The sequence below is a fragment of the Podarcis gaigeae genome, assembly GCF_964106915.1.
Source record: "Podarcis gaigeae genome assembly, chromosome: 2".
Classification (NCBI taxonomy): Eukaryota; Metazoa; Chordata; class Lepidosauria; order Squamata; family Lacertidae; genus Podarcis; species Podarcis gaigeae.
Genome location: NC_139679.1, coordinates 15,756,777 through 15,769,253, shown reverse-complemented (window position 1 = coordinate 15,769,253; position 12,477 = coordinate 15,756,777). Strand labels below are relative to the sequence as shown.

The window sequence follows — 12,477 nt, the reverse complement described above, 5'->3', positions numbered from 1 at the left end:
TTGGTTTTTTTCCTCTTTTTTTTGTGACGTTAGGTATATATTTACAGAGAGCTGCTCTACTATAGCAAAACATAACAGCATTACAGAACGGTTCTGTGACAATCATAGAAGACACAAATAAGTACACCAGAAACGTTCAACACGATGACAGAAACATTGTTTGAGCGATCACCCCCTCTTATTTTCCTTTCTTCTTCTCCCCCCCCACCTTTCCTTTGCTTTTGTACAAAATATGCAGCCACGACGTCATGAAATAATTATTATTTTTTTAAAAAAAAAAACCCACTGGATAAATTTAACTTACGAAATAAAATACTTTAAAAAAAATTCAAGTACTTTGTTGTTTTCTGAAAAGAAAAGAAAATGTTTATTTTTAGTCGTAGTTTTTTTAATTTTTTTTCTTATAAAAGCACTCTTTTATGTCTTTTTGCTCCAGAATGGTTGCTGTGTTTAACTAATTCTAAACACTCATCAGCACACGGAAAAAAGTCAGAAACACTTCGAACCCCAAGGAAGACTCAGCGCCTCGGTTTCTCCATTGGCTTGGAGAGACTCGGCCAATTTCACTGCTGCTGGTCTTTACTGGTATCGGTTTTCTCCTTGTTCATTTTCTTCATTTTCATTCGCCTGTTCTGAAACCAGATTTTGACCTGGCGCTCCGTGAGATTAAGAACCCTGGCCACTTCATAACGGCGGTCCCGTGTTAGGTACATATTGAACAAAAACTCCTTTTCCAATTCCAGCGTTTGATACTTCGTGTAGGGACATCTTTTCTTCCTTGTAGAACGCGCATGAATCCAATTTGCCACGGGATTGTCTGGAAAACAAACAGTTCGGCAGTTTAAACATATGTTTGTGTGTGTGTATGTGTAAATATATATCATTAACTGAAATTGGTGGACCCCACAGATCCAGGTCCATCCATTTATTCTTCTTCGGGGGGGGGGGTTGTTTTGTTTTTTTAAAAGTCCCCTCTGTTTGGCAGCATGATCCGATCAAATCTGAAGTGACCTTCAGGATAGTTTAAGGGCGTGTGTATTCTTTTATAGAACGTGAAGGTGCACTGCACATCAACGTTAACGGCAATGAGACAGTTCTCAATGATTTCTGGTGGAACAACTTTGCATTCTGCTTCCGACTGTTATACTGTTTTCAGCTAAGCGATCATTGTCTCCAGCATGTTGCAGTTTAAAAGAAAAACTGGAGCAATGAGTTTAATAATAACAATAACACTATACTCCTGCACATGAACACTAGTAGGAGTAATCCAAGAACACAGTCATAAAGAGTCAAAATTCACACCACTTCACAGGCCCATAAACTCTGTTTACAACCATTACTCTCCAATTCCCTCTCTATAACCTTCCCACTGATGGAACTGCTGGCATTTTTTTTAATATCTTGAGAATGCCCCAGGATAAGTCTACTGACTCCAAGAAAAATATTTCCCCCTCTCAATCCCAAAGCACCTTATTTTATACTAAACCTCCTTCTATCGTTGTTAGGGGGAAGTCATAACTTAGACTTCCTCTTTTTGTGAGATTTGGACTCAGTAAATATGCTCCTGATTCAAGGCTACTTAAACAACTTCCTTAGCTGCATTCCCTCCATAGCACTGTGTGTGTGTGTGTGTGTGTGTGTGTGTATACACACACATATGCACACACAAAGCGCACATACTTCTGCCTCTGTGCTGACATGGCACAAAGACACAGAAGTTACCAGGATTAAACTGTACCAGCATTTGATCAGATTGTTAGGCCTGAAGGCTTTGTAAACACCTGGCATGGGTATGATATTGTGCTGTGTGTGCATGTGAGCGTCTCTGTGTATATGGAACACAAAAATGCACACAGAGACATCCAGAATATACACACAAATAGGTATTAATTCCTGGCATATATTTTGCATGCTGTGCCTTGACTCCTCATTGCCCAGAAACAATCACCCACACTTAAATGGCATATGGCCACTAGGAAGTGAACATTTTACTGTGCAGAAGAATTATTCCTTTTTAAACTAGGTTTCCCTAGATCTGCTCTTTTGTCAGTGTTCAAGGGCGTTTATTCTTTTACTCCTTTCCCTAGCACGTTGAACTGTATAACCCTCACCAAAAAAAAATAAAAAAATGTACGTGGTCCACTGTTCTTTCTAAAGATCCCCCTCCTCCATTTATTAAATTATAGCTGGTTATGTGCACTTCTCATAGTTCAAATCTTTCGCTTTTCATAATCTGCACTCATTTTCTCCTTCTCTCCCACCACTACCAGCCAGGGCATGCTCTTTTGCCTTGGTGCAAAGATTTTATGAATCATGCCTACCGACCTCCCTTTGGAAAATAAATAAATGCATATCCATGCTATTTTTCCCTCGCACATGCCCAAACTCTTCCGCTAGCCAGACCCCGTTCCTCGAAAAGTACGAACGAGGGAGGGCAAAGAAGGGAGGGCATGGGAGAGGTTATGAATATTTTATCAAACAAGTGGATTCTCCAAAGTGAGGAAACAAAATAATAACGATCATCATCACCATCACCACAGAAGAGATCCCCCCCAACTCCCTTCTCCTCCCGCCCCTCTTTCCCCTAAACCAAACAAACTACAAGCTGCCCTTATGATCTTCTAAGTCAGGTTTTTAAGCCTGTCCAGTTGGAGTTTTCAAGGCAAGGATGCCAAGAATTCTAAACAGCAAGGTAATTTCTTTTTATTGAGTACTGTGCAGGAGGGCTGTAATGCCCTCCCGGTTGTAAACAAGAATGACTTCGACTTACTAGGGTCCAATTCGGTCTTTTCTTCTTTGTGTTTGTTGGAAGCGATGGCCTCAGATTCCGGGGAGGGAATAGTCTGCGGGGTTCTGTCCCTGAGATCTCCCGGGGATCCGTACATATAATCCGGATAACTACGTCCATCCACCGGTCCGCAGTCCCTGCGGCCGTGGAAGGCGTCGGGCTTAAGCCCGTAGTGCCGGCTGCTGGCTGGAAAACCTGGGAAAGAGACAGCGCCGGAGATAGGCTCCAGCCAAGTGCGCATATATCTGGTGTCAGTTCCAATGTGAGGCTGGTGGGTGTACGGGTGGTAGACCACGGACGACTGGGAATGCACGGGAGCCCACGAAGTAGTAAAAACGGCCGGTTTGGGGGCAAAGCTGCAGGATGGAAAATCTGCGCACTCCGGTACTAGTCCTGAAGGTCTAGCTGCTGCAGGGTGAGAGCCCGTAGCTGGGAACCTTGATGCCAACAGTTCTTCGCTTTCATGACTAATCAAGGAATCTACATAATAGTTGCTTATGGGACCAGAAGCCGACATTGTTCCCCCTCTTTTACATTCATAAGATTATTGTATGAACTGTATGTGTACTTTTTATCTTCTCATAGAACAATCAGGGCAGGTAATTATTTTTTCAGCCTTTCCTAGTTTGTCATTGGCTCCCAGCTCTCACGTGATTGTATTTACCCAAAAATACAGTGTAGATCAATCCGCAGGTCTTTTTTTTTCCCCTTTCCCCGTCCCCTCTTACTATTTTTTTTCTTAAATAGCGCCTATGCGTCTTGGGTTTTCATAAAACTCTTGAAATAATGCAGTTATTAGCAGCGGTTGGTTCTTACGTGCCATTAGCTGAAAGGCGACTCCCTCGCTCGCCGGCTCTCTCGCTCTGCGACTTGGCTTTTCCATAGCCCTGCTATTAATGAGTCTGCAAGGTATCTGGTGTAGCAAGGTATCACAGGAACTATTTCTTGACGCAATTTGTCTCTGTCTGGTCTCTTTGCTTCTACAGCTTGTATTCTATAATGGATACATTACATGGAATATCTTTAAAGGGGAGGGGGTCGGTTCAAGGTCCTAGCAGAGTTGCACTGCCGGCTCACCCCCTCTTCAGCGCCAGCCCATGAATGGCTATGAGCATTATATATATTTTTTTTCCTTTTTTGCCTGATTACAGGACCTTTTGTCATTTGTACTAGGAGGCATATTCGTCAGCTTATTTAGCAGCAAGAAATCTTGGGGTCATGTACTCTCACTTTAGATCTATCTAGATATAAATAGATAGCTAAATATAGACAGATAGGTATTTCTATGTATATGTATATCTATGTGTGTGTATGTGAGTGTGCATGTATTTGTAAGTTTGCGTGTGTATATATATATTTATCTATGTGCGTGTGTGTGTGTGTATACACACATGAGATAACTATCTTCTGGGAGGAAGAAGATGACCTTGTAAAGCATGAGTGGAAAATAATAACAAAAAAGGTGTCTCTCATCTTTCTACTCTCTGAGAGGCTACATTATTCGGCAAGTAGCCGTGGATGTTTTTATGTCCTTCAATAAAAAATTTTACGAGGATCATTTGATTGTTCATAAATGTGTCGTTCATTAAATAAAACTGTACGAGTAAGTTTCACTTATAAGGCATAGCTGGGAGTGAGGGACTTTTCGCATGTTCAGAGACCAAGCCAGGGTGTGAGGTGTTTTCTTTCTTTTTTTAAAGTATGGTCTGATTTCTTGGGTTTGATTGCTGTACTTATTATTTAAACAATGTCATTGGAACTTTTTGGTTTACCAAACCGTCTGCAGAACTTCACTGGAAGACGTGTTTGATATGTGCGTGTGCTTTAATAATAACCTTTGCTTGGAAGAGTGAGTAGTAGGTAAGAGAGCTTGTGCCCTTAGAAGTCTGGAAGGATGGCGCTGGTCGCTTGTTCTGGGAGAAGAAATCTGCAAAAGGATTACACACACACAGACACACACACACCCGGGGGGGGGGAAACTGCAACAAGAATAGCAACATCATCAATAACATCAGCAACAACAACAACCACAACAACAAGAAGAGATGGATTTATTTATTTTTACATTGTCAAAGAGGACTCAAGATTTCCCATGTAATAGCAGCAGAGGCGGCTTGGAGGTGCGGTAAATTTGCAACAAAAGGGGGGGAAGGCACAAGAAAAGTGTATGCAGGGAAGGTTATGGAGGTTCCAGGGAGAGACAGAGAGAGAGAGAGAAAGGCAGAGGGCAGAGAAGGAGAGATGAGGGGGCATGTGCCCCTGAGGGATGCAGTATCCATCAGTGACATTACACTCGACACAGAGTGTGCAGGTCCCCCTACACACACACACACAAACAGGAGCAGGAGTGGGTTTGTTTTAGGCACCTTGCTTGGGAAATCTGAAGAGTAGAGAGAAGGAAGGAGACACAGTCAAATCCTTGCAGAAATCTCTCCCTTTCCTCCTCCTCTCCCGTTGAAAAAAAGACTCTGGAGAAGTTGCTTGAAGGAGCTGATTAGATATTCCCGACTGCATCTTAATTCACGAGTTCTTGCTCATTTGTGCACCAGCCTGCCATAGTTGATGTAGAGAAAATAGTGTTTTTCATTTCATAAGGAGCACACTTTAAATAGAAATGTACTCCCCCCCCTCTCTCTCTCTCTCTCTCTCTCTGTGTGTGTGTGTGTGTATCCAAGAAATCCAAATTTGAAAACAGTCTTGCTGTGAAACCTGAACCAGCCATCTCCTGCCCACTATGCTCATACCGTTTTCAGCCTAGCACTTTCTTGAAGGGAAATATTCCTATAGGAGCATAATATGTCCTTTGGCCTTTCCTGAGTTCATTTTATCTGTCAATCACAAGTCTCCAGTGACTTCATTTCTCCTTATTCTGAACGTACGGAGGAAAGCTAATACCGAGCCATCTTCTATTCCTTTCTCGAGGCGTCCTCTATGCAGAAATTAAGAAGAGGGGAGGGGAAGAATATGCAGGGAAATGCGCCGAGAAGATGAAATGTTCGCTTGGGTTGCACTGAAAATATAATTTTCTTTACAAAAATAAATATTGCAAAGGAATGGTAGTTTGCTTAGACGTACTCTCTCTCCCTCTCTCCCTCCCTCTCTCTCTCTCTCTCTCTCTCTCTCTCTCTCTCTCTCTCACACACACACACACACACACACACAAATATACACTTTCTGCTCAGAGGAAAAATAATGATAGAAAGAACAACGGCGTGTCCCCCCCCCCCCAAAAAAGACAGAAGATCTAACATGTAATTAACACATCAAGAATCGTGGATTATAAAAGAAAAGGGCGTGGAAAAGTAAACACGGTAGTTAACCTTAATACAAGGAAGGTCATTAAAATATTCTTGGATGGAGAATTTTAATGTTTACACAAAATGAAGCCTAACAGCCAAGGGTGTCTTTATTTATAAGGAGGACTTTACACCACCACCCCCGCTTTGAAAATCAACTTTCCCCAGTGTTGCAGGTTGTTCATAGCCAATGATCCTAGTCTAGGACTTGTAGTGCAATGCCTTCCTCGTTCAAGGAGTCCTGCGCCTGGGAGTCGAACTAGAAGTCGAGGGAAGGGAGCAGTTTGTCTACAGATAAAATGAAGACATGTCCTTAATACTGAAGGATCAGATCAGCTTTTAACTGCATGCGTAACTGCAGGATATAACCAGAGACCCTCTGAAATAGACTTCTGTTTGGATACGTCTACCCCCATGGCTCTGTCTACACGGGAAAACTTAGGCTGACCTTTGTGGCGAAGAAATGATTGTTCTGAAACATTTCTCCTTTCGGAGATGGAATCCCAGCCGGAGAGGTTGATCATATAGGCATCAAAGGTATAGTTTTACCTAGAAGATTAAATGGCTACGTTTCTACGCGTTCTGCCCAGCGTCTCAGTCTCAGCGACAGACGAGTGAGTGTCTCTCTATCAAAATCGTGTCCCTTTGATGGAAGACAATCAGTCCTGCAGTAATGTGGTCCACGTCTGCTTCTTCAGTCTCCTTTATGACGAAAGAAGCTAACTATGGAAAGGGGGTCGCTGAATGATGATGATGATGATGAAAATGCATTATAAAAGTTGTACTTATATATGCAGCATGCATATATATTTATATAGTAGATATATAAAAATCCCAGGTCGTCATTTGTGATGTGAATGAAGAGGGAGGGGGGAGTGACCCCGACTGGTGTTTTATTGATCCTCAGTATAGACCTGACACTAAAAAATCATTATATTCTAGGCTACTTCCGCCATTTTGGTAGTGTATGTTAAGGAAACTTGAAGAACTATCACCGAGCACCCCCTCCTTCTGTCCATGAGTCTCTCCCGCTCTCCAGTTTTTATCTGCACATAACTGGATTACTGGAACTCAGTACGACTCCCATCTCCCTCTTAAGGCCTCCGTAATGAGAATCCAGCCATCAAAGGATGGCTGCACGCCTAAAACCCCTATATAGCCCTGTTTAAATCGTTAAGTTTCCCACCAGCTTGGCTCCCCCCAACAGAAGCCCTAGCTCACTAGCTGCCTTGGCGTATTCTTCATAACTCCACGCTTCCCTTTCCATAGACCGACTCCTGGCCTAAGGCACCCAAGGTTTCAACGCCACACACACACACACACACACACGGACTCCTGAGTGAGCAGCTGCTGGATTCGCACCAGGAAGCTGTGAAGAAGTGGGGCAGGCGAGCCACCGCGTAGCTTTTTATAAATAGTTCCCCATAGTGTCGCTGGCTAACCCGAGGACGAGAGGTTTGGAACAACAAACTTCCAGCGAGAGCCCTGGAATTAGCAGACCAAACACGCCACCCTTGACACGCAGACCAGCGGCGTCTCTTAAATCGCATTCCTTCGCTCCGAGTTTCCACTTGGTTCAATAAACACCGTCAAGTTCGGATTAAAAAATCCACTTTTCTCCTCTTCTTGGGAACTCCCGGCGCACCGTTTTCGCATCCCCTGCAGGCCCCCACAGCTGTAGGCTGAAGGCGTCGCAGTGTTGACAGCCCTTCATAAGCGAAAGCAAACTAAGCATAAAGTCAAGCCTTGAAGTTTCCCCATGTGGAGAGAGACCCCCTTTTTTTCTCCCCTCCCTTTCCCTTCCCAAGCTTTGAAGGGCTTGCGATCCTCCGCAGGCTGGTTAGGAAGGAAGTAGCAGTGAAATCAAGGAAGCTTACTTCTAAGTAGAGGTGCTTCGGATCGGGGTGTGGCCTCAGTTTTGTCCTCCTGCTCCTGGAGATGATTGTTTCTGTCCTGCTTTAAAGTCACCCTCTTCCCCCTTCATCTCCCCGCCACCTTCTCGCTTAGCCTTTCCTTGCAGAGAAAATGCTGCCAATAAATATGTTGACTACATGATTCTCTTTAGCCCTAAATCCTATGTCCTCCTAAGTTAACAAATTTCTGCCACATACTACAATCGATGGTAATAATAATAATAATAATAATAAGCCTCTAACCGTGCAAAAATTAGACTTCCTTTTGATTTCTTAAATATATAAGGGTCAGGGTCGTGTGTGTCCCGCCTCAGCCTCCCCTCTCCCCCCCCCCAGTAAACTGATGGGAATTATGTATTTAACTTTATTTCCTACGGGCGTGATCTTTAAATTCAACCCCAGGGTAAAGAGCAAAGGAAGACAGAAAGAAGCAGGCCGCTTAAACTGTACATTCAATTTAAACTTACTCTGGAGGAGTTTGTACCTGTTTAATGGCCTCCCCCCCCCACCACCCCCCCCACAGCCAACCTCCTTGCTTGTTGCTAAGAATTTTGTCAGATGTTATGACTTTGGATTCCAGACTCCTTAGTGCTTGGAGGTGGAGGCAGAAGACAATAAATTCCGAAGTGCAATTAAACCTCAGGACCAATTTATGTCACTGTGTTGTGGTGTCTTTAAAAAAAAAAAACAGGAGAGGAGAAGAAATGATAATAATACAGGATCTCGAGAGTCAACAAGGGGGCAACAACATTTAAACGAGACATAAAATGGTTGGTCCCCTGAGCCTTATCTTTGGGGTAACACACACACACCGCCAAGAGATTTCCAAAATCCAGCGAATACAGAAAGACAGCCAGCCTAGATTCACCAAGCCCAGTGCCTGGAGAAAATAACCACAAAACCAACACCTCAACATATTTCTATACCTCCCCCACCACGATTGTCTTCCTTTCTATGGAGACAGGCTGTAATTATATCCATCACAAGATAAGGCTACTTCCAGGATGCAAAGTTGCGTCGTCTGCTTTTGAAAGCGGCTGTCGAGGAGCTGTCGAGGAGCTGCAGAGCCGGCTAGGACTGGAAGGTGTTAGATGCACTTTAAGCAGCGAAGGCAGCATTTACAAACAAGGGCAAGTTTCAACTGAAGGCGGACGCATTCCAACCCCAAGCTGCAGCTCCACGCACAAGCTCCTTTGCTAGGCCTCATTATACCTGCCTTCGGCACAGCAGTCTCCCCTAGGGCTGAGCAAAAAAGAACTTTCTCTTGACAAACCCACGCACACACAGAGTCACATGCCAACAAAACATCGCACAGACACACACACACACCACCCTTCCTTGTACTCCATGAAACAATTTGGACCGTTCTTTGGACTTTCGAGGAACTATTTAAATGAGGCAGTAATTATGCGAAAGCATACAGGGGGTGGGGAAAAAGAAAACATAACATCTAGGAGAGATTCCTTTGCATTTATCACTAGAAGGCTGTTGAGGATTAAATTATACGCACATACAAATATCAATGAAAAAGTTCCAAATCTCCATCAGACTGAAGGAATATTCGAACATGGTGAACTAAATTATCTTTACCAAACTAATGGCTCCCCCCAGTTAAAAATATACACCTCCTGTTCAATACTCCTTGTCTGTATATGCAAACATACCTATACACATATACAGAGAGCATGCATATGCACACATACTTAAAAGAAATGCAAGCACACACACCGTATACGTGTGCAGACATTCGAATTATACACAAATATAATCCAACACAGGCAATGAGCGCAGAAAATAATTGAAATCAATAGGTGTATGTGCAGTTGCTGGATTGTGGCCAGTTAATGTGTTGTGTGGATAAATAGATACGTTGATAGATATACAGATGTATTGATCTACTGATGTGGATGGGTGTATCTTTGCATCGTTCCCAGCACCTTCAAAACTCTCAGAAACTAAACGATTAAATTGCAAGGAACAGCAGCATGTAGGTCTAAACACAAAGACAGAAGCCTTTTGAAGTTACACCTGCTGTGAAACGCAGAATAACAGCAACATACACAAGAAAAATGAAGCGGCACTGGAAGCCCAGATTGGAAAGCTGCTAATATTTTATATGCATAGCAACAAAGCCCAGAAAGGACAAGCACGTTTTAGCAAACGAGCAAAACAATATTTTGTCAAGGGAGAGATGTACAGGAAACAGCACGAGATCGTCATAATTACACATGCTCTCACATAAGAGATAAAGGAACTCGGTGCAATAATGCTTAAGTCTGTAAATTCTCCGCTTTCATCCAGATCTAATAGTATCGTTTAAAGGAGAAAAAACACAGTAGGGGAGGATTTAACTTTTATTACATTTCTTGACTTGGGTCGATTAAACATATATTACTTTAGACTTCCCTCTGTACATTGGGGTGCTGGTGGTTAAATTAAACTTCATAACTGCATGATAGATTTTTTTCCCCCTCACCACCCTTCTTCATACTGTTATAAAATAAAAAGGGGCTGATATGAGAATTGTTAATATGGAGAGAAGGGGAAACTTTCCGGTACATAATGAATAGTGAGACCAATCAATTACCCCAGGACTATTGAGCATAATTATGGTCTCTGTGATCAGGCATATTTATCTGTTGAAATACTAATTTACAGTAACAAAGCGCAAAGGATGAATCTTTGCATTTATGTATTACGTCTGCTTATTAAAACGTTTAAAGCTCAGAAGGAATGTCTGTGTGTATCCAACCTGAGGGGGATATCGAATATAGCCGCTGTCCATACCATGTTTACTTTGAGCCAAAGCCAAGCGCGTTTGCATGCTTTTAAAAAGGCGGATATCTAACATAATAAACCAAGACAGTCATCTAATAAAAGCCGGAAACCTGCCTGTTTATTTCCTTATGCAAGCTCCTTTGCAAGGCCACCACGTTAATTTCTCTCTTGCTTATTATAAAGCTGATTGAGCTTAAGTCGAAGGAACATCAGATCCTCTCATCTCTCCTACAGAAAGTTTGCTAAGGAGACTGAAGCATCAAAATTAAAAAGCAGTGCAAGAACTTTGCAATGAAAGATGCAGCAAGGTGGGGGAAAGCCCTCTTTTGAAAATAAATGTTTCCTACTCGAAACCGAATTTGGGTGGAGGGATAAGCCATACGGTCTGCCATCTTGCCTCCCTAGAAAGACAACACTGGTCTTCATAACCCTTCTCCATCAAGCTTAGGGAAAGCTTATATAATGACCGTACAATCAGCATATTATAAAAGAGTCATTCATTCCTTCTGAAAGATTACAGAAAATGTGATGACTTTGTGTTCCTTGTTCAGGATGCTTTCTTCGCATTACTTGAGAGCCGGAGAGGGATGCCTCTCCCTTACTTCTTGGAGGATAACCCTGAACCTCATACAGAAGGATAAAACTGGAGGAATCTCAACTCAACATTCATTTTCGCAATAGATAAACAAAGCAAAGCAAAACAGCACCTTTCTCATGGAACTGCCACCTTCGCATTGCTGATCTCAAATCAACATTTATGCTCTCCATTGGCAAAAACAACAACAACAACACACACCTTTATCTCGAAACCGTGATCTTCTCATAGCTATTCTTTTCCCTTCCAACCCTCCTTTTTAAAAGATTAATCCTTATTCTCCACCACCACCACCCCACCCCAACATCAACCACCAGCGCAACAACTTGTTAATCACATAACTGAGCAGTCAATGTTTTTTAGTCAACAGTTACTTAGCTTTCACAGATCTCCTCAGTTGGGTGAAAATAAAGCAGATTCTATTCCAGTCTATGTTCAGAAAGCTACAGTGTGACTTGAGCTCTTGCAAGTGATAGCCCACCCTGGATTTTAGCATGTAAAATGGCTATTAAATTTTAAACCTGAGCTGTTTGGATTCTTAAGGAGACAGAGCGAGCCTTGGCTCCCCGTTTACTGCTTTGTTCTTCAATGCACCTTCAAGGAACATAATATGCTATAACTTATCTGATTTAATACTCAGAGTACTGGCCAGGATATGGCAACAGGAGATTGCCATAGAAGTTACTAGGCTGTAATTTTAGCCTTCCAATCACCGTCAACGTGCCGGTTTATTGAGCGCGCACACACATATATATTAGCATCAGTCACCACACATATTCTTTGGAGATATTCTTCTCTTAGATCCTCTCAGAAATCTGAAGCATTCGAAAGAACCAAAGACAGCGCATACGGAAGACACAGAAAGAACGAGAGAGAGGGGGCACCCGGAACACTCGCGGGTGACACTCGGACAACTCTCGAGGCCTTAACTTGAGCCAACTCAATAATTCGATGAGGAATTCTCAAGGAGGGACCCCGTTTTGTCCGCCTTGACAACAACGTCGGTCAGAAACAATAGCAGCCGGCAAAATTCATCTAAGTCCATAAGTAGCCGTATGTGGTTAAGGGAATTGGAGTGGGAGACTCTTGGGGAAGATGAAGGGGGGG

The 12,477-nt window shown here is 42.8% G+C and overlaps 1 protein-coding gene and 1 long non-coding RNA gene across 2 annotated transcripts in view; one reads left to right on the top strand and one right to left on the bottom strand.

The window, feature by feature from the left end:
• HOXC9 (homeobox C9) lies at positions 1 to 3,598 on the bottom strand. The gene is made up of 2 exons (XM_083721339.1): positions 2,771 to 3,598; positions 1 to 817 (listed from the first exon to the last, which is right to left on the bottom strand). Exons 1-2 carry the CDS (start codon positions 3,303 to 3,305, stop codon positions 564 to 566), a joined length of 789 nt encoding a protein of 262 aa, XP_083577465.1. The 5' UTR covers positions 3,306 to 3,598; the 3' UTR covers positions 1 to 563.
• The window catches only part of LOC310836287, a 22,481-nt gene continuing 10,829 nt past the window's right edge, over positions 826 to 12,477 (top strand). The window contains exon 1 of the long non-coding RNA XR_014559996.1: positions 826 to 2,692. This is a non-coding gene — a long non-coding RNA (uncharacterized lncRNA). The remainder of the gene's footprint in view (positions 2,693 to 12,477) is intronic.

Excerpts from the sequence above, each read along its gene's own strand:
- HOXC9 (XM_083721339.1), bottom strand. The coding sequence starts at position 3,305 with ATGTCGGCTTCTGGTCCCATAAGCAACTATTATGTAGATTCCTTGATT. Across the intron at positions 818-2,770 it reads AAAGACCGAATTGGACCCTA|ACAATCCCGTGGCAAATTGG; the intron begins GTAAGTCGAAGT and ends TTTGTTTTCCAG.